The following is a 27,790-nucleotide window of genomic DNA, read 5'->3' on the forward strand; positions in this document are numbered from 1 at the left end:
GCCTCAAGTCTTTTTGAGTATGATGCTACAAGCTTGGCACACCTATTTTTGGGCAGTTTCTCCCATTCTTCTTTGCAGAACCTCTCAAGCTCCATCAGGTTGGATGCGGAGTGTCGGTGCACGGCCATTTTCAGATCTCTCCAGAGATGTTCAATCAGGTTCAAGTCTGGGCTCTGGCTGGGCCACTCAAGGACATTCACAGAGTTGTCCCAAAGCCACTCCTTTGTTATCTTGGCTGTGTGCTTAGGGTTATTGTCCTGTTGGAAGATGAACCTTCGCCCCAGTCCGAGGTCCAGAACGCTCTGAAGCAGGTTATCATCAAGGATGTCTCTGTACATTGCTGCATTCATCTTTCCCTCAACCCTGACTAGGCTCCCAGTTCCTGTTGCTGAAAAACATCCCCACAGCATGATGCTGCCAGCACCACGCTTCACTGTAGGGATGGTACTGGCCAGGTGATGAGCGGTGCCTGGTTTCTTCCAGACATGACGCTTGGCATTCAGGCCAAAGAGTTCAAGCTTTGTTTCATCAGACCAAAGAATTTTGTTTCTCATGGTCTGAGAGGCCTTCGTTACTGAGGAGTGGCTTCCGTCTGGCCACTCTACCATACAGGCCTGATTGGTGGAGTGCTGCAGAAATGGTGGTCCTTCTGGAAGGTTCTCCTCTCTCCACAGAGCAACACTGGAGCACTGTCAGAGTGACCATCGGGTTCTTGGTCACCTCCCTGACTAGGGCTCTTCTGCCCCGATCGCTCAGATTGACCCGGCGGCCAGCTCTAGGAAGAGTCCTAGTGGCTCCAAACTTCTTCCGTTTACAGATGACGGAGGCCACTGTGCTCACTGGGACCTTCAATGCTGAAGAAATTTTTCTGTACCCTTCCCCAGATCTGTGCCTCGATACAATCCTGTCTCGGAGATCTACATACAATTCCTTGGACGTCATGGCTTGGTTTGTGCTCTGGCCTTCACTGTCAACTATGGGACCTTACTTATATAGACAGGTGTGTGCCTTTCCAAATCATGTCCAATCAACTGAATTTACCACAGGTGGACTTCAATCAAGGTGTAGAAACATCTGAAGGATGATCAGTGGAAACAGGAGGCACGTACATGTGATGTTTTTTGTTTTTTATTTTTAATATATTTGCAAAACTTTCAAGCAAACTTTTTTCACTTTGTCATTATGGGGTATTGTGTGTAGACTTTTGAGGTAAAAAATGAATTTAATCCATTTTGGAATAAGCCTGTAACATAACAAAATGTGGACAAAGTGAAACACTGTGAATACTTTCCGGATGCACTGTAATTAGAGCACATACTGATTCATGAATGTCTTGTTCAGCTTTTTCAGTAGAAGTGTTGCGTATGCGCTGCTGTGACAACATCCAACTATTCTTACTAACAGTCATTTCCTGTACAGCTCAAATGAAATAGTATCTTTCAGGAAACAGAGTGAGCTCTGTTTTGCAAATGAAATTACACCATTATGTCTGCAGATCACAGTAAAGTAACATCCATGGACGTGGACACAGCTTTTCTCAAATCCAGGAGAGGGATCCTGAAAGCAGCAGAGATGGTAAGATATTGCACATCGTCATGACTTTGAACATTTTCCACTTTGCTGCACATGTGTTGGTCATGTCCTGTGCACAGAGGAAGAAGTAGGTGAGGCAATAACAAAGAAGAGTCACAGATTTGTTGTGTTAACAATGTTACTAAGAATTATTTTTTTGCTGGCAGTGCCTCACCCTAATATCCCAAGAGCACGGTGGAGGCTAAGGAAGAATCTGGATCAGATGTTTTTATAAAATAAAGAAAAGAGATGTGGAAACTCACAGTAATTCACTCAGCTGATCACAACTTCCTCTTTCTCTACATGAACTGCAATGTGTCGAGTAAAGAACAGCAATGAATGCTGTGGACCTCAAGTCATCGTATCCCAGTTCAATAATATAGAAGGTTTTGAATTCATGTTGTCTGTTATTGCAATAACAAGTTTTCTGGGTATTGTGTCTCTTTATCTGCTTTAGGTGACTCTGTTTGTAGCCTTTGTGTGTTTCGCTGTAGGATCCAGATCAAAGTACATTGCAGCCACAGTGCTGGAGTTCCTGATCACTACATTGCTGCTGTTGCTGTACCTGCTCAAACTCAACAAGAGGCTGACTTTCTTCTTTTGGCCTCTCGTTGTGGGTGTTGTTGTAATAATATTAACATTAACATCATAAATATTTGTGAGATGAGAAAAAAACTGCTGCACATGTTGCATTTTGAAGTTCTTATCTTTTCTTCTCTGCAGGACCTTTTCAATTCAGTCTTTGCAGCAGTCTACTTTATTGTCCTGAGTGTGATGGCTTTGGCTACATACACTGTCACAGGGACACTGGTTGGAGGGGTGAGAAAAGTATTTAAGTTTTTAGTCTGTAGTCACTGTCTCCCTAGAGAATTCCCTTTAGGTTCAAATGGCTTTTAGTTTTCCTCAATACCCTGTAGCCTAAATACAATTAAATATCCAAACATTGTTGTGTAAATGTGCTGTGCTGTAGCCCAATAACATGTTAGTTCTCTTGAAGATTTAGAGGCCCCCCTTCTCTTTGTTTTCACCCCTCCAGTCGACATGACACTGACTTCAGTTCATTTCCTGGAGACTTACCCTTACCCTAACCCTAACCTCAACTTGCCCTAACTATGACTGTAACCAAAACCCAAACTTACTTCAACCTCAAACCAAGCCTCATCTCTAAGATTTGCTTGCTCATTGTCCCCAAAGGCAAGTTGAGTCTCCAGTGTGAGCAATAGGCTGTACACATACACATACACATACACATACACATACACATACACATACACTGGCCCTCAGATGTGTTGCAGTGTGGTGTGAAGGACTAATGCATTTCTTTTGACCTCTGCTCTCTATTTGCAGATCGTTGGTCTCATGGCAGTTGTTCTGCTCTGTATGGACAGCTACACACTTTTCAAGAACATCACATTCAACAGGCCAAGAAGTGAAGCCCAGAGTCAAGACAACGAATGAATCAATCAATAACAGTAAATTAATACAGTATGCAATGTGAGTAGCCTATTAACAAACCCAACCCCCCCAGCCACTGATGAGCTGTGAAGTCTGAATAAATGAACTTTTTGTAAAGCTTATTGGAAATATATTTACAGTTGTTGTTGTTGTTGTTGTTGTTGTTGTTGTTTTTAAAAAATCACATAAATAAACAGCAAGTGTCAATAAAGATTCTTCTTTGCCCTGTGACCTCATGAGTTGGCTATTTCCACTTTGAGCGCTTGTGCTGCATGTGCAGCTGGGGGCATCGCATTTCACATCTGGAGAAAGCAGATGTTGCGCTTTTTGGGAGATCGCGCTGCGTTTCCGCGCTGTCATTGTTTCCGTTTCCACCTCCGCGAAGCCTCACGCCTCCACATATTCTCTGGCTGTTTTGGCCTTGAAGCCGTTCAGTTAGTTCGGACTGTCTGAAGTTTTGAGGAGAGTCAATATCTTTTTCAACGATGGGAGACATCGAGGCTCCGTCCTCGAATCGGCCGCGTCAGAATGTCCTGCTCTCTGTTCTTCCGAGCAAAGAGTTCGCCTCGTCAAGGAAAGGAATGCTGCTTATTGCTGAAGTGGTAAGAAATGACCAGAGGAATCTCCTCGGGAACGAATGAAGCTCTTACTATGCTATTGTTTCGCCTGTGCGCATAAAAGTGGAGGCGCGCTGCCTTTTGGGCTAGATTATATTTGCTGTTTTCCACTGGTTACGGCAGCTCCAGCAATGCCTTGCTGCTGTGCACATTCAGAAATAACTTCCACAGACTGCTGAACTGTCATTTTGAATATAGGTCAGTTAGATTCTGTCACAAGGGTGCCATTAGTAAAGGGAGGAGCAGAAAGATTTTATAGCAACATGAGGTAAACGCCTTAAACTTGGAATAAACATTTATACTAGATTATGGACACAGACACACACACACACACACACACACACACACACACGGAGACTTCTCTAACCAGCCTCTTCATTGTTTAATCATCCGCGCTGTCAGTGATCAGGCTAAATAACGGTGCACAATCAATTCAACCAGCAAATGTTCAAGTATTAACTTTTTGAATGACTGTCCAAATGGATTTCAACAAACCAGGAACTGAAAGATTGTGTGGGTGATGGGTTTAAGGGGGAGGGGACGGGGACGGGGGGGGGGGGGGGGGGGGGGGATGACCAGCATCATGTGTCTCACTTGAAGGAAGGGTCTTCTTGCAGAGACTGTGCTAAGAAGGCTGCTGCATGAGACCTCACATTTGTGTCATGTGACATTCAGCTCATGTTGGGCTGTGAGAGAGCAGCCATCGTCCCCACAGTCACATCCCTCATCCTGTTGAGCGGTCCTGAGCACGGTCTTCATTCAATACAGCCTCTTCACTGCTTCTTTACAGTGTAGACTGTGATCCTCACCCCTTGGCTGAAATCCATCTGTAGCCCATCTGAAAATCTGATGGCCTCAGCCGACAGTCGAAAAGCACGACAGTTTCCTGCGATATGTACGGGTGTGAGATTTCACACATGGTTTAAACTTGTGCAGGAGGAGTACGAGACTCAAAGCTTCCAGACATTTGTGATATATTCTGCAGGGTTTTTGGCTCTCCTGAAATAAAATGATAGGAAACTATTGCACTTCTTGGAAACGTAAGCTTCAAGGGAAAGAGTAGAGCTGCTATTTCACATGGCAAATGACACAGTTTTAAATGCACCAAGCTGTTATTGAGGTCATGATCTACTAGCTAAAGTGACAGCAAGACAAGCTGTGTTAGTAGGCTACACGTGCCTTACCACCTCTGTTTATCAAATTTGTGTGAGTGTGAAATAGACCAGGATTCAGTATATCATGATTTGTGTCTTGTATGCTTCAGCTCACTTTGTGTTCACTGTTTAAAGGGCTCGCTTACCTCTGGTGGTATCGAGCTTTGCAGATAGTTTGGGTTAATTTCTTCCTGGTTTGGACACATCTATCCCTGAGATTTCTGACCCAAGGACAATTGAGGTGAATGGAATGTCATTTGTGCTTTCAGTACTCAAAAAAATGTGTTGAACAGTAACAGAAACAGTGCCATGTAACTCAGTGTCATCCACAGATCTCTCTTATCATGTCACGATATTGATATATAGTGTGACACAGTAATTGCTCTCTTCTTTTTAAAGATAAAAAAACTGAATTGCTTTTGCCCAATCTTGGACATATGCAACAGGCTACCTCTCAGATAAATGCATTCTATCACATGGAGGCAAAAATGAAATTAAATAATCCAATACTGCTGTAATGCAGTCCAGATTACTAATTTGCAGCATTGCCCACAATGGTCTAAAACAACCAGATATTAAGGGGGTTGCTACTGAATGATAACATGGTTTAAATATTTGATGGCTGACAAAGCTCTGTCCTCTTACAGCATACTGTATATATCTGCCCATTGCCAACTTTGACCGGAGCTACTTTTATAGAGTAAATAGTCCCTTTGAAAACTGTTGACAGTGATGTCTGTGGCTATTAAGAGTCTGAATATTAAAAGGGTCATTTTTCATTTCTATGAGCATCACAACCAAATTTCCATTCATCTCTGTTTTATTTGAGCAAGGGCAAAAATCCCCTTTTCGTGTGGTTGTAGATTTGAGTGTACACTAGATTTAACCATATTATTATTCATTTAATTACTGTATATTCCTTGGATTTACTGCATTGTGCCATGAGCACTGTGAGACTATGTTATTGTGGTTGGAGTAAAGTATCACAGTTGAATTGTCTTTTTGGTACAACTCAAAGCTTACAGGCAGTGTTAGATCAGCCCACAGTCACTGAGCTCAACTGTTAGATGTGAAGCTTTCAAAGATTCTATTCTATTCTATTCTTGGGAGTATTAGTCAGACACATATCCTGCTGAGCATGCATTATTACACACAGTGTATCAGCTCAGTATGTACTTCTCATTAGGATTCTCAGTCTCAGCCAGCAACAGGTCTGATAAGGAATGTGAAATCTCAAAAAGCAGATTTTTTTTTTTTTTTTTTTTTTAGCCTGTGAAATATTTTCAAAGAGCAAACAAGCCGTTAATAAAGGGCACATGGTAGGGTAAATGTGTGCAAAGCATGCCTTCTCCTCCCTAGGTGGCATAATCTGAAAAACTAAGGATGGTCAGATTTCTCAGCTCAGTGCGTTTCTGGCCGCAGGAATTAGGATGTTTCTGCGTTTAAAAGCCCTCATATGCACTCACAGCGAGTTTCACAACTTTAATACCTGCTCATTTGACTCATCACATACTTCCTAAGGGCAATAACATGCTCTCCTCCACCTGAGCCTGCTCCAAAATACAGTGTGTCTTTGTGTCTTTCAGTTTATAAATGACAGCTACAACCTGGATAGTTAGTCTGAGGGTTAATTGTATAAATCAATTATCAAGCAAAAATGCCAAACATTCTCTGGTCCCTGCCTCTCATATGTGAAAATTTGATGCTTTTCTCGGTTTTATGTCATTTTAAATAGAGGACTTCTGGCCTTTGGGCTGTTGGCTTGACAAAACAAGGCAAGTGCAGATGTCAAACTGGGCTCTATTTTTGCTATTTTTTATCAGTATGTTCATTTAGTAGTTGATTAAATTTACCGAGTTAGTTTAAAAAATGTAACGGAAGTAATCAGTAATGAAAATAATCATCATTATTTTTGCCTAGCGTAGTTCATATTTCTTGTACTTTGCTACTGTGGAGTGTCCCATTAAGCAACATAAAAAAAATAATCATTTTCTTGACTGATGAGATGTTTTTTTCTTGTGAGATCATGTACATGAAAATGCACAGACAGAGGATTTTTTTAAAGCACAGCAGATGCAGCAGTTTGGGTTCAGTCAGGGGGAGTTCCTGCCCTAAGGCCGGCGTGGGATGACTGACTGAGACAAAGACAAGATGGCCGGGCCTGTCTGAGATTACAGTGCCTGGACTTGCTTTCTTTTGCACTAATATGGTGTGTCCATCCCTTCTACTGTTAGGCTTTAAACCCAAGGCGGGATCACTTTACGCGCGTTGTAATTAAAAGCACGCACAAAGCACATTTAAACATCTTTCATTATTACAGCTTTGTGTTTGCGGGTGTTTGCACAAGTGTGTTTGTGTGTGAGAGAGAGAATGATTGGATTGGGTTGAACAGTGTATAAGCCTGTGTGAATAAACATTGTCTTTTAACAGCTGTATCTCCTCACAGGAAGTGGGCCTGAGGCTGTAATTCACTCTGCCTTACAGCTTTGGGGTAGTGTAACATCTTGTATGTACGATTTTAAAGGGAGAAGATTCAATTTTTAATTTGCCTTTAGCTTCAAGCATCTTACTTTGAAATAAATTAATACATACAGAAATTCAAAAGAACAGCAATCAATATAAGTGTCTTATTCAGTGTCTCTTAGTTATCTCTAATCACAAATGGAAATGCAGATTCTTCTTTTTAGTTTGAGTTTTGTCTTGAACTTTCCACCGATCTAAACACTCAGTGCAAGTTCCAATTATTTCTCTCTCTGTGTTTCATTTTCTTCGTAGGCTCTTTCCTTTGTATCGTTTGTGTGTTTTGCGGCATCCACAGCAGCAGCCTTTGTGACAGTCCCACTGCTGGAGTTCCTGGCTGCTCTCTTCTTGTTGTTCGCTTACTCCACCAAATTCAATGAGAGGTTTAAAGGCTTCCTCTGGCCTCTTATGGTGAGAGCAATTTTCAAATAAAATGTAAAACTTTGCGGTGGCTATACATGCTGTTGTATATGAAAATCTTCCGGTGCTAAAAGAAGAAAAAGTTAGATTTTTCCTCTGAGTGATGGCGTTTCTCTCTTTTCTCTCAAAGGATTTCATGAGATGTGTGACCGCCTCCATTATCTTTTTCATCATCTCCATAATTGCAGTGTCCAGATATGTGGACGGCTCCTCTAAGGCTGCTGGGGTAAATTTGACTTCTCACTGTTGCCTACACTGCTATAATTTGTGTATCTCTTAGTACATGCAACACACTTGACCTTTGTCCAACCTGTGCTCACCTCTTATTTGACTGGAAGTTTTTCCATAAATATCAAATGTCTTTCTTTTCACAGGTGTTTGGGTTCATAGCCACCATCGTTTTCGCTTTAGATTTTTACTTCATTTTCAATGAGCTGGCTAATTTCCTAAAGCAAGGAGGGGAGTCCAATGATGAGCCATCAAGACAGCAAGGTAATGCCCCATATGAAAATCTGGTACATGACAAAGAAGATAGATATTAAATATGGAGATATATATATATATATATATATATATATATATATAGTGTTTATATATTGGCAAATAGTTTGATCCAGTATCTGTTTTTCATATGTTAAAAGTTAAATTTGCTAATACTGTATGTAGCAGAAATTGTTTTGTATGTGTGATATTTCAGTATTTATGATGTTTGAATATTCTATGCACACCCATATATTCAACACAAATATTTGTATTGGATATATGCACTTTAATATGTTCGTAGAAAGATATATGGCTATACACAACTTAATATGTGTACGATGTGATTAGAAAGTAGGTAGCACAGTTTGATTTGTTTCATATTTTAAAATGAAATTGCTCATATGAGAAAATTCTATATTTTGGAATTTTTATCTGCACTGTTGCCTCCCAAACATAACTGTGTAATACCACTAGGAGGCAGTGAATACACTTCTTGTGATATATATGAACCAAGCCTTTCAACAGCAAAGTTCATTGTGTCAAAGTTTGCATTTGTGTGGTTTCATGAAAATAGAACCCATAAGTGTTTTCTTCAATATCATAACTCAATCTCAGTTAGTATAATCCACCATGTCCTCTTTTTGTATATAATATATAAAATGTCCACAGAAAGAACATATGGAGAGCTACCACTCATTCTGATACCAGATGTGTTTTATCACTTTTGTTTTCTAGATGAGTTTTCAGACTCTGATTCAGACTGAGACTGGGGGGAGGGATCTTCACCAGCGGATACGTTTGCTGATTCAAAGTAAACCTTTGCGGTAGAAATGGCCGCTGCTGAGCTGACATTTGATCCGCAAGTGTTTTATCATGTCACACGGTTACATTAACACTGTGCACAATAGGAGTCACATCTAGGTCACACTGTTTTTGAATTACTTGCCTTTATTGGTAGTTGAGGGACTCTGTAGAGTCTCGTAGGGTCAAACATGTTTAAAGAGGAAGAACCAGTTATCCTCTTTGAATGTTTCTTCTGCTGAGTGTCTAGGGATGGAAATTCATTTCACACATTCATCAAAACAAAGCATACAGGAAACAAGTCCTGTCAAACTGATGTGCCAAATATGTTGACATGATGTTATTACAAGTAGTTTTAGAAACAATGCAAAAAAAAAAAAAAAAAGCTGTTTTTTATGCCCAAACCTATATCCACTGTCTTAGATGATTTGGGGGAAAATGTAAATGCAATTATCAACCTGATACTTAAATGATCATAAAGCTGTGAAATTGTTTGGTGTCATTATACTGAATTCTGAAAAGCTGTTTGTCTAAATCTGATGACTAATATTGACTTTTGGGCATGTACTGTGACCCTACAGACATATTAAACTACAACACTAAATTAACATCCTTGGTGAATGAATATTTAGGAGTACTAATAATGATGTTGTTTTGCAGCAAAATAAATAGATGAGCCAAATAAGACAGGAGGCCTAGATTCAGTTGGTAGTTTATTAGCTGCACCTACCTAAAACTAGGACATGTATTTTCATTATTTTTCCCAGACCATTTATATCAACAAAAGTGAACATTATAACCTTCATGCAGGCAGGGTTTATTGCAGGACTGTTGTATAAGACTGCATTAGTTTTAGCTACTGTACCCAATAAACTGCCAACTGAGTGTACGTAGGGTGTAAGCAGCATTTATACAATTGCAGTATTCCCATAAAAAAACCAAACATGTACAATCTGTAGAAGAACAGATTGGTTGCAGGTTGGCTGGTTACAACCTCTTTCAACTGACTCTATAATTATAAATATCTCTATAATTTAAGGATAATGTTTGCTCATATCCCTTTTGACTTTTGGGTTGACAAAGTTCCTGTGGCAAACTGTATTGTGTCACAACCTTTACTGGGTCATTGAATTGTTGCTATACCCTAAAAAGTTTATTTTGAAGGTAAGCAATAATGACGTGTTTTCAAACCTATTGTTTGTTTGTTTGTGTGTGAATAACAGTGCATTAAAGCCACTTGATGTAGTATTAGTTTGTTGAATGCTAAATATCACATGTGAATCGTGTTTTTGAAAAGCATACTTTCTTGTTTTGGTCAAGCATTTGCTTTTTTTTTTTTTTTTTTTTTTTTTGGCAGTTTCTGCATGTATGTTTGATTCAGTTGTTCCACTGCCACTACTGAGAAATTAGTCGCACTAGAGCGCCACAGTGACTGTTTATGGAAAACACTGTACTACATGAGTGTTACAACAGCACTGTGAACGGTAAATAGATCAATGAAAATTGGCGTCAGTGGCCTCTGATTTCCATGTGGGATTTCAACTGATGTGAGCAATTTGCATATTGATAGTTAACAAAGTATAAAGCTGAAATTACATCTACTAATTTTTCACCACTGTGTCTTTTATGGGGGAGTTTTGATAATTGAGATAGTTAAAAGACTTGATTTATGTGAACATTCTGTTTGAATGGTGCCCTGGCAGAAATATGCAAAAGTCTGAGACTAAAATAGAGAAAAAGTTCTGTGATCTATGCTGGGTGAGAGCTATGTGGACACATTGGCAAAGCAAAAGATACAAAAGAACTAGCTCTGACTGATGCAATATCTTCACTGTGCATGAATGTCCAAAACAATAACTTTCTGAAAGCCAATAAAAATAGCATGTAAACTTCATTCAAACTGGGTTTTAAATGGTTTATTTTTCCTAAGTTGGACAAATTTCACCCATAAACCCTTTACTTCATATGGTTTTCACTGGGCAGCAACAAAGCTCAACTTATATATAAACAACAGTGTCATTTTCTGAACAGGGTCCCTTGCTGAACTATTGTAGATGAAATATAAAGTTTGTTTTTTTACTGTTTTGCCCTTTTGTCTTTTATGCAAAAAATGTCTGAATAAAAACCTGAGTTGTTTTCAATAATGTCCAAATCACTTTATTTAAATTGTCACTATAAACTGATGTGAAGCCTATTGAGAATGTTTTAAATACAAAAATACCAAGTACGGCTCCATGCTATACAAGACAGAGCTTGTTGTCATTATCAAAGCACACAGAATTAACAGGGAACAGAAGAGCATCTCACCTGTACTTTCATTCAGTCTGACTCATCTTGTACACTATTCATATCACAATCTGGAAACCACAGTGGAAAACTGTTCTTTTCTTTTTCATAAATACAAATTCTTCATAACATACTGTAGCATAATGTTGTACATAGAGAAAGCTGCAGCTTGAGAGCTTTTGAAAAAAAAAATGGTCAGTTTATATTATCAAATAACATAATGCACTTGATTTTGTTGCTGTACAAATGTTCAAGTGAAGACTGTTATAATATCACTCAAAAACAATTCCATCAATGTAAGAGACAGACATAAATACAAATGTGATTGTCTTTTCATACAATTACTTCAGTCACCAAACCAATAGAAATAGCAGTAGAACATAATATAAGTTATTTAAAAACATGAGAAAAGCCTGATTAATCAAACATACTGTATAGTGTGAAAACTTCTGAGGCTATTTAAGAAGCCATACCATTTTTCTTTTTCATTTTAACCCACAGCCAAATACACTTCTGGTCCATCCCTTACACTCACAATACTGTAGTTACCTGGGTGTAACTACACTGAAGTCACAATGAATACATTCTGGATGAAGACCAGGAGATGGAGCCATAGAGTCAATTTAGACCATGCACAAACACACCCAAGCCTGATATACACAAAGTGGTCTCAAACAACAAAGAAAACACAAACATGTGTCATTGTAATGGTGATTCAATACATCAGTGCGATGTAAGATGCCAAAACATTAAATAGACATTTCTTCCTTCATCCTAAAAAGCAAACATGGTGTGATTTTTGAGATTAAGCCTCTTGTTTGCCTGTCAAGTACACTGGCCACGTCTGTTTTGCACTCTGTGTATGAGCTTTATAACACCTGCAATGTGGAATGACTTGAGAGATTTCATCATAAATGAAGTGTGTGATAATATACTGTACACAGACATTTCATCTAACTAAATACAGAGTGGATGTTTTGACAATAATGCTAAATGTACCTTATTTCCATCCCACTGTCTCAGCCTTCACTTAACATATTTTCAATGAATTTTCATTTAAACTATCAGTTAATTCTATTCTCCATGACAGTCCAATCAGGTCTAATAATCAGCAAGGCATTAGGAAATACAGTGTTCAGGTTGAGGCACCCTGTGATTTCATTTCAAATGTTTTTTAATAATCAATGAATGAAGGAGTGTGTCAATACCTGAGATAGAGTGTTTAGGCTAAGGGCATTGATCTTTACTTATGTTTGTTTCTAAGTGTAATCTTACTGTGGTACGATCAACATTTCAGTTACCTGAAGCCTTTGATATGTGCAAAAATAACAAGATACCAATTACCTCATCATCGCCTGATGTAACCTACTTTTGGCTCACAGTGTTGACCTAACACAGGCCTCAAATTAAAAGTTTTGGAATGCTAGTGAGGATATTTTTTTGTATAGCTTACACACAACCTGGGATAAAATACATGGAATGAAGCCTTATGAATTTTTACTTTGGTCTCATGATTGTGCTAAACCCATTAAATGCGTTTGTGTTGCAAAGAAATAAATCTTTTGTCACTCATATCAGATATTTTGACCTTTTGTTGTACTGCCTGTCTTTACTGCAGTTAATGACACTTTGCTATGTAATTGCTGATCGCAAACATCTTAATAGTGGCTAAAGGTGACATGGTAAAAGGCATTTGCAAAGTTAGTCAAGACAAAGGAGAAACAAACTCTTACGTTAGCATGTGTAATCTTCAGATTAAAATATCCAATGTCAGCCTTGCTCACAGGTAAAGGCAAAAGGCTGATGTCAGTATCTATGAAAGGTCAGTAAAGTCATGGTGCTTCTGTTGTGCTGCAGGTTACTGTATGTTTCTGGTACAGTGGCTTCCTGGATCCATGATCATATGTATTCCCACAGACTTCACAGACAGACGCATGACACAAATGAACTGTACAAAAGCTGACCTACTTTTACTGGACTTCATTCACAGTGAAACACAAAACTTTCTAAAAAGTCAACACGTTCGTCAGAACAGGAGCTGATGCACAGTTGGAGTGAAGTCAGCCTTTCTTGGCTCTTCGTGGAACTCATCCTTCACACTGTTTTAGAAAGATATGTGTGTGGAAAGAGGGATTCAGAGATTACCTGCAATTCCTTCAATTCTTTATGTGTAACCGCAGCCAGGATGCCTGATAAACAAAGTCACAGAGGTCATCCGTGGCTATGAAATAAAAGATTTATTCAGCAGCTGAGCATACAGAGAGCACAGCACAAGTGTTGTGATGAGAAGTCAGAAGGGTGTGGTGAGCTTGAGATGGTGTTCTGCCCAAGACTTAAACGAATTACTGTACTGAGGGAAGAGTAGTGTCCATCCCAGTCAGCTGCCAGCAGTGTGGCTTTCCCTTAGTCTTTCTGTCTGTCTGGCAGCACTCATGCAAGCTCAGGTCGTGCCTCCATTTCTCCACGAGATGCTGTGCGTGCTCGCATATACTCGCTGGTCTGAGGCGCCCCCTGACACCCATTGCCAAGGCGCCACCTCCGTACCGCCAGGAAGGTATTTATTCCATACACACCTGTAACCAGGAACCCAAAGATCTGCATACAAGGAGAAACAGGAAGCAGAATAACAATGTTTAAATTTGAATGGGAAATCAAAAATTAAATGCTGCACATAAAGTTTCAGAAACATTTCCCTGCAAATGTATCAGCGCAAACTTGATTTAGGCTGTGGATTTAATCAGAATCATGTGAAAATCTGCACAGACGTATTATAGCAGACCTAACTTACATGTTTTAGAGTGCATAATTAGACACATAGTGATACATGGTTTCATCATACTAAAAAATACATACACTAATTGTCTAGTGTTAAAAATGTGCATTCAGGTTTATTTGTGTGAGTCAGTTACAAATCTGAGCAACTGAAGCTAACAGGGAGCAACAGTGGTCAGATAATTCAGTGATTTGGTCAGTTCAAAATAAAACCAGGAACAGTTCCTCGGTCACCTCTGCTTGTTCAGACATATGCAAAAAAAGTTGAACTTTTGCTGAGGTCTTAGCTGACATTCCTCAAATGCACCAACATACAGTATATGCATGCATCTTTTATGGTATGCCTTGATAGGATGTCACTACATTACTAACATAAGGAGAGGTTTACAGATGTCTGCTTTGTTTGCACCAGTATACCTAAAACAAACAAACAAACAAACAAACAAAAAAAACAAAAAACAGGTAGGTTGGTTTTGACTACTCACCACTGCTGCTATTTCTGCTCCAGTTTTGTGGTTAATGAAGGCCAGCACGAGAGATGACAGGAAGAAAAAGAAGGTGCTGGCAGCAGTGTTAACCAGGTCCTAGGTGAAGACACACACATACAACAATGACTTTAGACGACAGATGTGCATCAATAGTATTTTTTCAGGACTAACTACCAAGTATTTCATGAGGTGAGCAGCTGAAACTAAGTAGAATTACCACCTCGCCGTTGTGTGCCACTGCCAGCCAGTCAAGTTGCAGTATATCCATGTCGGTCCACGTTCATATATATGTATATATATATATATATATATATATATATATATATATATATATGTGTATATATACTCGCCACAGGAATTTAATAAAGGTTTAAAGTGTATCCAATTTTTAGATAAAATTTACTGAGTTAAATGAATTAAATTGAGTTAAATTAATTATGTGAAATTAGATTAAATCCAAATAATTAAATATATATGCTACATTTACTCAATTAAAATTAAATCTATTAAATTTAAATAAATTTATTAAAAATATATATGTATTAGATGATTCAATTCAATTAAAATGTGTGAAGTTAATTTAGTTAAAGATGAGTAAAAGTAATTAAATTAAATGCACTCAATTAAATTAAGTTAAATTAATTCAACTATATCAAATCAAATGAATTAATTTTAAATTAAACAAAATTAAATGAGACTTCCTCAATTAAATGTATATTAATTAAATCAATTAAAATATATTAAATCAATCAAATATATTGAACTGAAATAAATAAAAACTATTTTGTTAAAATAACAGTTTCAATCAAATTGAGTTAAATCGATTAAAAATTTAAATGTAATTTAATCCGATATCTCGCTTTGAGGAGTATAATCATGTTTTTCTACAAAACTCTATTTTCATCCATGTCACCAGCTTTGCTTTGAGTGAATGCAGTCTAATGTTAGTTGGGCGGGGTGGAGGTACATAAGTAAACACAACGTAGTATTTTTTAAGGGGACAGTTCATGAATGGGGAAAGTATTAACCAGCTTAACCAACATGAGCAAGATTAAGTCTGTGACAGGTTCTCAGTGTCAGTTTTGATGGTTCGTTGCCCAACTCTACTATATTATTCATTAATTCATGAATTCAATGATAATATACTCAAAATATCTATTCATAGGCTAAATGTAACACTAAGTTTAAGGCACTAAAAAGGAACAATGCTCTGACAGTTGCCTCCTGCATTTTACATTTTCATTTTCAACCCACAAGCAGAGAGGAAAAGCTGATGTTTGTTACCCCAAAGCACATCATTTAAAGTATAAAAGTAACCATAAAATCATTTATAAATTAACTAATCAAAATTGTCATTTATTAGAAAATAAAAGCACACTTAACTCACTCTATGCCCCACCTTTTTACACATGAGACACAGAGTGAAAGAGATACTGCCCTTTGATGTTTACTCTCAGAGGTTCAGACCGTTAGGAAAGGGTTAATATTAAAGTGCTCAGCATGACTGGGGCACAGCCCTCGTGACTGTAATCATGGCAGACGTGCTCTCTCATATGACACACAGGGCTCATACAATGGCCATGTCACAAATACTGAGACACACACACACACAAACACACACGCAATAGATGAAGCAGAAAACTCAGCAGGGCATAAACCACTGTGATAATGTGTCACTGGTCCCATGGTTTAATCAGTAACATATGAATATCGAACCGTAACACCACATGCTAACTGGTATGGTTAATGTATACCAGTGTTATAATCTTAACCTTCAAATGAAATCATAACCCCATCCAAACACTCACACACACTCAACATACATCTCATACACACACACTGCAACCAGTGCTGACATTGCACACACATTCATCTATCTTGCCCAACTGGTTAAACAGGGAACACTGTATATTCACACGCCGCTGTCCCTCAGCCTCTTTGCTTTACTCTCTCCCACATTCCACGTTTTAACCAGGCAAGCACTCTGTAAAACCTTAAATAACACAAGCACAGACTGGACCAAACCACTGGCTCTCTGGCTTATTATTGGCTCATATCATTGTTTTACAATCTTCTTTCTCTCTTTGCTGAGTTTCAGAGGCCTGAACAAAGCAGTATGCTTTAAAATAGATGAATTAGATGAGTTTCAAAGTTAATTCTTGACCATTATAAATACATTTAATAACACTCTATTCGGCCCCATAACAACCAGCCACACAATCTGGGATGGCACCCAGTTGAATCATCAGTCAAACTTTACATTGTTTGAAAGCACAAAGCCTATCTATATAAATCATTTTAAGATCCCAAAAAAGTACAACATTTGCTCATTTTCTAACAAAAGCAAAAAAAAAGCAGTGCCTCTGCGTGTGGATATGGTTCTGTATGACTTGGACTAATGTAGTCTTTCTGACAAGGATAAGACAAGGATCAAGACTGGAATCAGAGGGGTTCATGAGCAGAAACATTTGGTTTGGGTTTATATTTCTGGGTTGTGCACAAAATGGGGATGCCTGTTCTGCAGTGCCTGTTAGTTGTGCATAAACACATAATGTTCCATGTTCTTATATGTGGTGCTATATGTCTGTTGTGCTCCCCAGATAGAAGCTAGAAATACTCATCGGACTACATCTATGGAAACCCTGGAGGATGCAGCAGAACACTAATTATAAAGTCTGTGCTCTTGACAGTTGCATCACATCACCCAGGGCCTGAAAGCTTCCTGCAAGAATAAAGGGCCTATTTGGTTTTTACCTCTATTCCTGATTCTTTTTGAAAGACAAATAAAGATAGTAGGCAAGTGTTTCATGTCTTTTGTCTACTTGGGTGGCAAGTTTCAGCTGTCAAAACCCAGAAAGCTTTTATTGGATTCCACTTGTAGATAAAGTAAATACAAGATGAGTAAAGCGGTTTCTGGTCTGAACTGATGATAGATTAATGACTATAGCTAATAATAACCACAACCCTCAGCTGTGTGTGTGGATTCGGCAAAGAGATGTAGGTCAGTTCCAGCAGAATAAAATGCAAGCTGAGAAACAAGGATGGATTAACATACGGATGCATACATAGTCTACATATATACAAGATATTGAAACTGGGAGTTCTTGGGGTAAATTCTGTTGAAACCCATGACAAATCTTAATCCTTTGCTTGCAATATTATCCATTAGTTTACTGATATTAACATTAGTATACATAATGGTCCTAAACAGATGTTTGACACTGGTATATGTGGGTAGTAGGAATGTAAACAAATACAAATACATTCTTTAAATATGAGCAGTTACCCCACTGACCTGTTACATGACTGATACAAATGCCAACTTCTTACAACTTCAGTAGATATGCAATTCAGTTATTTTTGTGACATAGACAGATAGACAGACAGTACCTTTGCATTACACACCAACTGTGTAAGGCTGTGACAGGTCTCATCAGTAACCACCGTCAATCTACCCTCTGAAGTACCCAATTTATTCATGCATTAACTCTGATGAGATACTGTCTGTTGCCAGGACAAAACAACTAGAATTTATTAGGCAGTATTCAGACTGCTGCTGTCCTTTTAAAATAGAGAATAACGACACTAACATCCCTCTGCCCCTCGCCCTCCCCTTTAGGCTGGAAATTTTCTTCCCTGTGTGTGTGTGTGTGTGTGTGTGTCCTTAGGGTTGCCCCATTTCTGCCCAGAAACCCTAAGCATGGCCGACAGTTATTTGGCTGTGAGAATTAGGAAAACAATGAAACGGGTGGTCTTGCCTTCATCTGTCTCACTGTTGTGCAAAACAAGCTCATTCATGCAAACTAAAGTTCAACTTAATTACTGAAAGTCAGATGGCTTTAGAACAAGGTCCCAAGACTGCATTCATCTCATTGTGGAAGTGGTGGGGAGTGGGGTCAGGACCTGTGTTTCCCTCTCTGCTCTGCCAAAGTCATCACAGAGAATGAATTGGAGGAGATGGGAACATGTAGCACATAACTGTACAATCACAGCCTTCCTTCTGAGACGCTTTTATCGCATTACAAAACAGCTCGCTCGATAACGGAGTAATGTCAGTGTCAGCCCACAGTTTGGAGTTGGAAGAAGGCAGCTAAAGGGTTACGTTGGTTTACACTCAGAAATGCTTACTCATGGTGAAATTCCCAAGGGGCCAATTTGACTAGAGCAGCTTTGAACTTGATAGACATAAACAGCGTGGGGTAGAGCCTACACTGTGGCGTGCAACCAAGTATTGCTTGTTACCTACTACGGTTTAGAATCAGGGCAGAGACTGTGAAATATGCAAGGCAACACTTACTCTAAGTCTTGCTACACTTTACTAATCAAACATGAACAGCAGAAGGTTTTTGTTTCTAACCTAGAATTTGTTGTTTTCCAAATATATGCTCTTTTTCACAAAATATGAAAGATTTCAAATATTGGTGTATAACATTATTTCCAGCAATACCTAGGCGCCAAACCACAGTCAACTAGAGTCTAACTTCTTTGTTCCACATTAATTACATATTTCTATAACTATTAATCACCTGAGTGGAAAAATAATTAACTAGTCAGAGCTAACATGAGAAAGGCCAGTGAGCCTCAGGAGAAAAGTAACAGAACGTATCAGAGAAGAATGAACAGGAGGATTTTAGATCATATGGACTGTGGTGGTCACAGGTATCTGGTAAAAGTTCCTAGATCAGCACTCTTAAATGAGCTCTGGCCTCTCCGAGACTGTAAAAAGCTTTTCATTTGGTCTCATTCTGCCAAAAGTGGAAGCCAAAGACACACCCTCTCTTCATGTTTGAGGTGGAATACTGTACCAAGGATACCATAAAGCAATCTGATAGCTATGGTTGGATGTGGACATCTGGTTTAACATCCACTGCTTTACTACGATATGTGCTGTAAGCTGTGTGGCCCCTGGAATTACAGTTAAAGACGTTTTTTTTTCACTCTTCTCTGTAAAAGATACTTGGCTACAGCTCCGAACACACCAGTGTGTGTATGTAGGCAAATACTGGAAGGCAACTGGAACACCCACCAGCTCATTTGCTTAGAGCTGACGATGCATATCATGGTGGTAATACTGAAACTGTATGCTCTCAGTTTCACACTCACTGTAGTATCAGTTTTGCCATTATAATGTACAATTAGTGTGCGCTAAACTTTACCCTGATACTAAATACTCTTATATGTCAACATTTCAAGCTAACTGAGTCAAATATCTCATGAGTCTGGCCCTATGACGCGTCATGTCTCCCTGTACGTACCGTGAGGCTCCAGTTGACGTGGGGCACCTTGGTGTGCAGGTTGAGACTGAAGATGAGGAGGAGGACTCCTGTCACCACGAAGGCACTGCAGCTGACAAACTCAAAGAAGTAGACCCCTCCACAAGGAGAACACATCATGATCGTTTCTATGCAGATGAATCCAATGAGTGATAGGACCTGAAGTGAGAGGGGAAACGACAGGAGAGGTAAGAGTTAAGTGGAAGAAAATGAAGGGCTTATTGAGTTGCAAAGTTAAGTTATGCCAGAAAAACATTACATGAATCAACACCTGGTGTGAGAAAGTATTTTTAGTATCGGTTATAACAAACGCATAATATAAAAGTTCAAAAATGAATGCTTACTGGTTATACTGTTCCTAAGCATAAAGGGTAGTGTAGGTCAAGCCATTTCTGTAACTTTATGTGAGTGTTTGTTAGTGTTGCAATTCCAAACTTTCCAGATGATGAAGTGATTGTCCTATGAATAGAGCAGAGGCCATAAGCCCCACTCCTGGCGGTCTGTGATGATGCCTGCCTCCAGCCAACATCCATCAACAAACCACGGTATGGGAAGAATTCTGCTATTTAGGTGTTCTTCTGCCATCTAGACCCCGACAAAACCACACACAGATTACCGATCAGGCTCAGAGCTGTCCAAAACCCAGAGACATAACAGAACCATGAGCCGCTGCGACATATTACCGTCCTGAAACAGCTGAATTCAGAACCAGTTAAGACCAGATCTGCTTGGTCTACCAGTGCTGGGATCATTTGATATTTTGCATTAAACACTGATATAATACACTGCATAATGGGTTTGAGTTCAGGAATGATTGGAAGTTAAACTGTAAGAAAAAAAAGTCCATGGCAAAGTTTTGAGGTTTTCCATATGGCAACAACATCACACTGCCCAATTTCACTAGGTTTTTTCCTCTGACCGTCATCTAAGAGCCATGCCCTTTGTATTTTCTGTGTTTCCCTCTCCTCCACACACTTGTTTGATTGCATGGGATTTACAACTGCTCATGCAAACTGCAAAATTTGAATGATGAGATAAATGCAAAGTTTTTTTTCCCCCCTTTTCTTTGTCCTTCATTTGCAAAAGGTTTCTGGAAGTTGCAAGAAATTTCTGTTAGTATAATTTCATGCAAAGTAAATCTGATGTCTCGAGACTGATTTGGAAGCCAACACAACAGACACAAGAACAACAAATGGCATGTAATCACAGCCTGAGCGGGAAAGACTGAGTAAAATATTTGGTTGACACATGATTCTTCTCAAACCATGGAGAATGTGAGTAAAAAAACAAACATATGTATTTGTTACAGTTTACAGAAACGACTGAATACAGTCAAAGGCAATGTAAAGATTCCAATAAGCTCCAGTAGTCAAAGATTTCTTCTATAAACTGATGACTCAATTGCTTCTTTATTAGCAGCTTCTCTATCAGAAAGACACTGAATGCCTCAGTGATCCAGGCTGCTTAGATACAAGGTTGCAGTAAGGTTGTAATGATTTGCTCTCAGATAATAGGTTTTTTTTTCATCAAGTCATTAGCAGAGGAGCATGTGGATTGCACAGAGGTGGCTCAGTGGTAAGTTTTTGCTTTAGTCTCAAAGAGGAATTTGGGGTTGTTTTATTTTCACATATGACATTTGGATAAATAACAAACCCTGGCTGCAGAGAGTCCAGGATGACCTTGGATGAGCGCACTTTACACTCAAGCTAAGTGGTCCTTAAGATCCACAATGTTAAACCATTGAAATCTGCTTCCTGTAAGTCACCAGGCAAAAAAAAGTCAAGGGTATTGCCCAGGTGTTGTGTTTAGGGATGTGGACAGAAAATACTGGTAAGCAGTGAGGGAAGGAGGAACATTAGTGAGATGACCGCATGGCTGTTACATTCTTCAGGGTAATTGACCCGGAAAAGGGGGAAGATCAACTGAAAATTATATGAACAAAATGGTCAGATAACACAGAACAGGAGGGGAAAACTGACAAGGCCATGAACTAAAACTATGCTCTGCGCCAACTTGTTTAGCAAGTAGATGAATTTCCCAAATTGTGCAGCAAAGCCTTTTCTGGAGATAAGATACATTACCTTTCTCATGAAGAACAGTCTTTAAGCCTCTAACAATCAGTTGTATCTAAAACTCTGAACCTTGTTTTTATTACAGAGCTCATCTGATTCCAAAGTGGCTGGTTAAGACTTTTAAATCGCTGGGATTGTTTGTGAAACCTGATATGGATTTTCAGTTGATGTGAATCAAAATTGAATCCAGCCCAGCTAGTTGCATCTCATTGTCTGACACTGCTAAAAACAAATGCATATGAGAACAAACCCAAACTCATTTGCAAAACACCCTTCCTCCTTCCCCCTAGCTCTCAGCAGCTCATCAGCCAACCCTGTTTATCCAGTTTAATGAGCTGGGTGTACTGTCTCTGACAAGAAAAGTGCCAGTGCAGAACTGTCCTGTTTGTGGCAGACTCTTTGTCTTTGGCTGAGACATGACTTACAGGAAACACTTTGTCCACATACAGTAATGCATTAACACAATAATAGATAGCTGTCACATTACCGTTGACACACAAAAGCAAAGACAAGAGGAAAACAAATCCACTGGGCTGAGCATCATTAAGACAAAACTTTCGTTTTGTGCAGCTGTTGTAGCCTCATTAGAGCATGTAGCTGGATAGCAGTCCATCTGTGACTGTAACGCAACCAAAACGGTTACACCCAAACAGGAATGGAGGGCTGCTTGGGCTAATGGATGATGTCATGTCTCTTGAAGAAAGCATATTGCTTTCCCCAAGTCCCTGTGTAGCAGGTGTCAGGCAGCCACAGGGGAGGAGGCGGGGGATCACAAAGCACCATACTGGATAATCTTGTAAGTAATGATTTTATGTAGACCTTAACCTCCACACAATGTGCTCATCGTGCGTGCATAAAGCCCATCAATTCTTTCTCTTTTCTCTCCCACGTGCATGCACACCCTTATCCGTGAGATTATGCACATTATTAGTCTCTTGGACTCAGATCCCCTTCTTATACACCATCTGTTGTGGACAGAAAATTAATGGAGGAGAAAAGAGCCCTCACTGCACAGACTATGGAAGATTATATGCTGCCCTGCTAGTGGTGTGAGACTTGATGTTGAATGTGCTCCCGCAGCAGCCCACGGTCATCTATATGATGGAAAATGTAGCCGGAATGCAAGTTATATTTCACCCAGGAGGACATGGAAACAACACATGTATGCACAACGCTCTTGTCTCCCTACAAGCTCTGAATAAGTAATGTTTCAACCAAAAGAGAATGGAGCATATGGTGTCTCTCTCAGAGTAGGAAGTACTCGCTGACATTTGGGAGCACCTGGTAACTTCATTACACAACATTCATAGAGGAAAAAAAAACCTTACCATAAAGTTAGAATAATACAAAAAAAAGAGAAGCATGTGTTCACACACCAACAATGAGTGCACTGTTGTTCACCACAAAGGTATAATTCTTGTTGGGAAACACAGAGTTTGATTGATGTACTGTCAGGCCCTACAAGGTATCAAATTCCTGTCAGCGTAGAGGAGCATGGGGTGAATATCAGTTGGACTTTGATGACCCAGTGACAGCAAAGAGACAAAGACAAACCTGCTGTTGGGATGGACACACCTCGGTCAGGTTACATCCTGGGGGTTGTGTGTGATCAGTACAGGGTCAACAGCAGCCTGAGTATCCATTCATCCAAGGACTGACAAGTTGACTGGCTCTTTAAAAGCCTGTGCAAATGCATTTTAGTGCTCTAGTGTGAAACGACTACGAAGGTCTATTAGCACATTGCACCCTGATCTCTGCAGAGGAAAACAACGCCTTTCTCAGTAAACAGGGGTGAGTGCAGAGTGGTTTGTGAATACTACCTAAGTGCAAACAAAGCCTGGGTGTGCAGGCAATATTGTAAACGTTTCCTTGGTAGAGTCATAAGAAGAATGGAAAGATGTGGTAGGTGAGGAATTAAAGCACATTAACTTTTGAGTGACAATTCGCAAAACTGACGCTATCACAAATGCCCTAGACTTAGCTTGTTCATACAGCAGATTTCCTTTTTCATCCGTGGGTACCAATAGGTGTTTGGATCTTTTCAGAAGAATGTGGTACAATGCAGCATGTATTGTACTGTGCTAGTCCATTGATGCTAACTCCATATGACTGATTTCTGTAGAGACCTACTAAGAACACACATCTACTGCCCCGACAGCCATAGGACAACTCTCTGCTAACACAGTGATATAAATAACAGGCACAGCAGCTCCTTGGCATAGGTGTGTTTACAGATTAAGCGGAAACACAAACAAACAAAATTAGCGGTCAAGTTTTGCATTGTCATCTTTATATTCTAAAAGGTCATCCTGAAAACCTCTGCTGGCATAGAGGCAAACGATTATCGGACAGAGCTGTAAAACGGCGAGCCAGTGAAACTATTAAAGTTTGGCAGCGCGCCTTGTAGGCTTCCTCTAAGATCCTGATGTAAACTTGAACGACTTTCATTAGTCCTGTCCTTGTCGGTGAAAGAGTTACAACCAGCTCCAACTGGAAAGTCAGTATCAACGTTAAACAAACTATTCAAGTAAACAGAAAGTGTAGATAGAGGATTGGTAAGAGGAGCTAAGATAATACACACTTACACACTTGTATTTGCTGCATATATCTATGTATACCTATATATATTTAGGAACTTTGAGGTGCAGAAATGGGTTTGCACTTGTTTTGTTCATTTCTGTTTTTCAAAGTATACTGGCAATATTTGTATGGTTTTTACTATCTGTGTTATAATGTGCTTTTTTGCAGCATTTACACGCCATTTGCAACAGTGCCTTTGCAATATTGGTGTCATTTACTATTTTCTGCACATGTGGGCAAGGGTAGTAAATGTTGTGAAATGTATGAGCTGTCACACTGCCATGAAGCCAGGCCCCAGAATTTATTGAACACATGACTAATAGGAATATAAGTTCTTCAACTTGTTCTGCAGCTCAAGGAATGTTACATAAATACAGAAATAAGATTACTTTTGTGTTGCCAAGTCAAAGACAATATTCTAGCATTTGCTATGAATAAAATGAAGACTGTGAATATAAATCCTCTTGTTATTGCATGCTCCAAACTTCTCCCACGCCAGTGACAGATGGCTTCCTATCTTAACTCCCCACGTTTGTGGGGAGTTTACAGAGGTAAACATCACAGGTGTGTGCTACAGCACAGGCTGACTGTGCTCTTCTCTCAGACCACGGGTACACTCAGCCACCCACAAGATGTAAATACTTTTTAAACACAACTTTTTCTTTCTTTTTTTTTTTTTTTTGAGAGTCAAGCAAGCATTTTAAAAATAAAGCAGAGAAGCCAGAACTATGCAGTCTTATCTTCCATCAGTTTGGACTTTTAGTTTGCTTGTGGTATCCACAAATGTTGTCAGAGGTAATTGCTAGTTTCCTCAACTCCATGTCTTTTGCTGTTGTGGACACACTACTTCATGTGTATGAGTGAGCAGGCCTGTGTCTGAGATTCTTGGCACCAGAAGAAGAGAAATGGCTGTGGTTTGATAGATATTTCCTCTGCTGGTGAATCGTCAGAGCGCTGGGAGTTGTTGCCTCTTCACTCAGTTCAGACATCTGGTTTAGGTGTATTGATTTGAAATAACAGTGAAAATGTGACCACAACATCCCGACAAGGAAATTGTTATAGTAATTTCTTTTTTTTCTCAGAGTAATGGAACACGTAATCAAATACACAGGTATTACCAGGTGCACTGCTGAGTAGACTAACAGTTGCTAAACATATTGAAGGACTTTGAGAGCGGCAGTGGAACAGCAGAAAGCAGTCATACATTGGAGAGGCAACTTTCTACATACTTGCAAACATAAATCATCAAGTCCCCTAAGAAATACTAGCACAAGAGACAGAGAATACCTGGAAGATCACTATAAAGACGTTGTTTGGGACAACACTAAATTTTACAAATGGAATGGAGCCAGTGTGCATCCTTCAAAATAAAAGTATACTGAGAATACAGTTTGGGAGGCTGTATTTACATCTGTGGTCTGAAGCACCCTGGCCCATATAGACTTTCATACGTCATGAGGTAGGGATACTGTTAGCATGAAACCTGACTGACCACTATTAGATTGTAGCTAAAGGTAAACCACCTGTATGGCCATTCCTGTTTGAATTTCTGTCAACCACTTCAGGGACAGAAGTAATACATAAGGTATTAATACGCAAAATACAGTACAGTAATTTCAACACTGTTAAGTCGGAGCTTATAATAAGAATAGCGCGTATACTTGTTATTTTGTCCGTGTTGGTGCCTGTTTAATGGATGTTACACACAAATGGTGCGTCACGGTTTGTTTTACTCACTTTTATGATGCTGTACGTCTCTCAACATGACAGTAGTGTACGGCCAGGCTCAAACTCACCACTTCGACCACCTTTAAAATCCCAAAGTGTGATTTCAGGTACTCCACGTCGCACCTTATCCCCCCCAAAACGTTCCTTGCATGAACGGGCTCCGTAGTGGGTTGATACGGACTGCTGGCCCCGGAGATCATGGAAGTGTTGGAGGCCTCGCCGTCAAAGCCCTCCGTCTCCTCGGTGGTCCTCATGATGATTTTTCGGGAGAAGCTGGTCTGCTGGCTTGAAATGTTACGACATGCAGCCCAAACCCACGCTCGACAGACCGCCCGAATCTACCTCGCAGCGCAGGTTATGTGACAGAAAGCACACTTTGTTCCATGCAGGCTGGAAGTGGATGGAGAAAACAAACCAGACAGTCCACTTCTAGCCTCCCCACGGGGGACACGGTGGGAGCAATTTGACGTTCAGCTCAGGAAAATCCGGCTGGTGGCCGTTTAATGCGAGCCTGCGGCGTCGCCCCCCGGTTACAGTGTTGCGTCTCTCTCAAACAGCAACTATGTTAGGCGGGTCACTTGTTCGAGTCCCTGTGTCACTTTGCCATGGACGGTTCTGGTTAGTTCAGCGGCACCCAAAAAAAAAAAAAAAAAAAAAAAAAATGCCTACTGGGCTGCGTGACTCGTCTCTGCCACCGAAAAACATCCATCCATTGTGGCCCCCAGAAGAGCAGAGAGGGGACGACAGCTTTCCCTGTTGTAAACTTGGTTAGACTAGCCCCCACGGCAGCCTACGGGGAGGCTGCGTGCGCTCGCTGTGGATGCGGGGCTGGCTTGTCTCCGCCCCTCTGAAAACTGCACATTCTTGTGTAGGCTCTGCGCCCGTTTTAAGTATCCCCCAAAGAGCCTGCAAAAACGAGTCCAGCCGGAACCACGCCGACAGCACCTAACTCCGCTGCATTCTTCTTGTTTTCTGACTCCTCTTTTCTCTAAAACAGGTCCAATCTCATCGTCGACGTGCTTCTGCAGACTACGAGTTATGTCTAACAATGCCTGCTGAAATTACGTCTCTATTCTCCAGAGGGCTGCAGTTCTTTATATGGAGTTTTTTTTTTTTTTCCGGGGGCAGCATAGGTATCACTTTAATGAACTTCATAGTTTTTGCTGCGTCATCTATAAAAGTTTTGACTCTAAAATACGACCATAGGAATGGCTGCTTTACTATGGCTTTTATATGATCCCAGCAAGTTTTCCAAACATAAAACTGTATAAGCGAGCAATGGTCTATGAAGCATGACAGCCGTATTTGTGTGGTTGTTCACAGCTGCTTTCCTCCAAATTGCGTGATAGAAACACATCTTGGATATTTATCATGAATCATGTCAAGTGAATTTTCACAATTTAGGGATAAGCCTAATTTTGTTTAGCTGGAATGACTTTGCTACACTTCCCTGTCCCTTACTGCCCCCCTGTGGCTTTTAGCGGTATTAAAGAGATGACCTAAAACCCTTAGATGATGCCTGAGTGTTGCATCCAAACAGCTATTGTCATTTTAGGAAGCGGTGCAGTT

At 39.8% G+C, this 27,790-nt stretch overlaps 3 protein-coding genes across 4 annotated transcripts; 2 read left to right on the plus strand and 1 right to left on the minus strand.

The window, feature by feature from the left end:
• The first annotated feature begins 1,035 nt into the window (after positions 1–1,035).
• Positions 1,036–3,193, plus strand: LOC139627711 (proteolipid protein 2). Of its 2 annotated transcripts, XM_071488736.1 has the most exons (5): positions 1,036–1,101; positions 1,496–1,575; positions 2,030–2,185; positions 2,296–2,391; positions 2,920–3,193. In XM_071488736.1, the coding sequence occupies exons 2-5, from the start codon at positions 1,516–1,518 to the stop codon at positions 3,028–3,030; spliced, it is 423 nt and encodes a 140-aa protein (XP_071344837.1). In that variant the 5' UTR covers positions 1,036–1,101; positions 1,496–1,515; the 3' UTR covers positions 3,031–3,193. The 2 variants fall into 2 exon arrangements, with proteins under 2 accessions (XP_071344837.1, XP_071344836.1); XM_071488735.1 differs by lacking the exon at positions 1,036–1,101 and having other exon boundaries at positions 1,426–1,575.
• A 96-nt stretch (positions 3,194–3,289) lies between these two features.
• On the plus strand, positions 3,290–11,163 carry cmtm3 (CKLF-like MARVEL transmembrane domain containing 3). Its single transcript, XM_071488734.1, has 5 exons — positions 3,290–3,629; positions 7,574–7,729; positions 7,869–7,964; positions 8,113–8,230; positions 8,957–11,163. Exons 1-5 carry the CDS (start codon positions 3,513–3,515, stop codon positions 8,983–8,985), a joined length of 516 nt encoding a protein of 171 aa, XP_071344835.1. The 5' UTR covers positions 3,290–3,512; the 3' UTR covers positions 8,986–11,163.
• On the minus strand, positions 10,266–27,263 carry cmtm4 (CKLF-like MARVEL transmembrane domain containing 4). Its single transcript, XM_071488733.1, has 4 exons — positions 26,290–27,263; positions 19,824–20,000; positions 14,566–14,664; positions 10,266–13,903 (listed from the first exon to the last, which is right to left on the minus strand). The coding sequence occupies exons 1-4, from the start codon at positions 26,473–26,475 to the stop codon at positions 13,739–13,741; spliced, it is 627 nt and encodes a 208-aa protein (XP_071344834.1). The 5' UTR covers positions 26,476–27,263; the 3' UTR covers positions 10,266–13,738.
• Positions 27,264–27,790: the final 527 nt, after the last annotated feature.

This window comes from Trachinotus anak, unplaced genomic scaffold (assembly GCF_046630095.1).
Source record: "Trachinotus anak isolate AG129_WGS33_773 ecotype Australia unplaced genomic scaffold, CSIRO_AGI_Tana_v1 ptg000011l, whole genome shotgun sequence".
In the NCBI taxonomy this organism is placed as follows: domain Eukaryota; kingdom Metazoa; phylum Chordata; class Actinopteri; order Carangiformes; family Carangidae; genus Trachinotus; species Trachinotus anak.

What these genes read in the sequence shown, in the direction of transcription:
- cmtm4 (XM_071488733.1), bottom strand. Translation starts at nt 26,475, where the DNA reads ATGAGGACCACCGAGGAGACGGAGGGCTTTGACGGCGAGGCCTCCAAC. An exon ending in TTTTAAAGGTGGTCGAAGTG is followed by an intron (nt 20,001 to 26,289) that starts GTGAGTTTGAGC and finishes CTCTCACTTCAG; the next exon opens with GTCCTATCACTCATTGGATT. An exon ending in GAGCAGAAATAGCAGCAGTG is followed by an intron (nt 13,904 to 14,565) that starts GTGAGTAGTCAA and finishes CCTTGTATGCAG; the next exon opens with ATCTTTGGGTTCCTGGTTAC.
- LOC139627711 (XM_071488735.1), top strand. Translation starts at nt 1,486, where the DNA reads ATGTCTGCAGATCACAGTAAAGTAACATCCATGGACGTGGACACAGCT. An exon ending in TCTTCTTTTGGCCTCTCGTT is followed by an intron (nt 2,186 to 2,295) that starts GTGGGTGTTGTT and finishes TCTTCTCTGCAG; the next exon opens with GACCTTTTCAATTCAGTCTT. An exon ending in CAGGGACACTGGTTGGAGGG is followed by an intron (nt 2,392 to 2,919) that starts GTGAGAAAAGTA and finishes CTCTATTTGCAG; the next exon opens with ATCGTTGGTCTCATGGCAGT.
- cmtm3 (XM_071488734.1), top strand. Translation starts at nt 3,513, where the DNA reads ATGGGAGACATCGAGGCTCCGTCCTCGAATCGGCCGCGTCAGAATGTC. An exon ending in GCTTCCTCTGGCCTCTTATG is followed by an intron (nt 7,730 to 7,868) that starts GTGAGAGCAATT and finishes TTTCTCTCAAAG; the next exon opens with GATTTCATGAGATGTGTGAC. An exon ending in TGAGCCATCAAGACAGCAAG is followed by an intron (nt 8,231 to 8,956) that starts GTAATGCCCCAT and finishes TTTGTTTTCTAG; the next exon opens with ATGAGTTTTCAGACTCTGAT.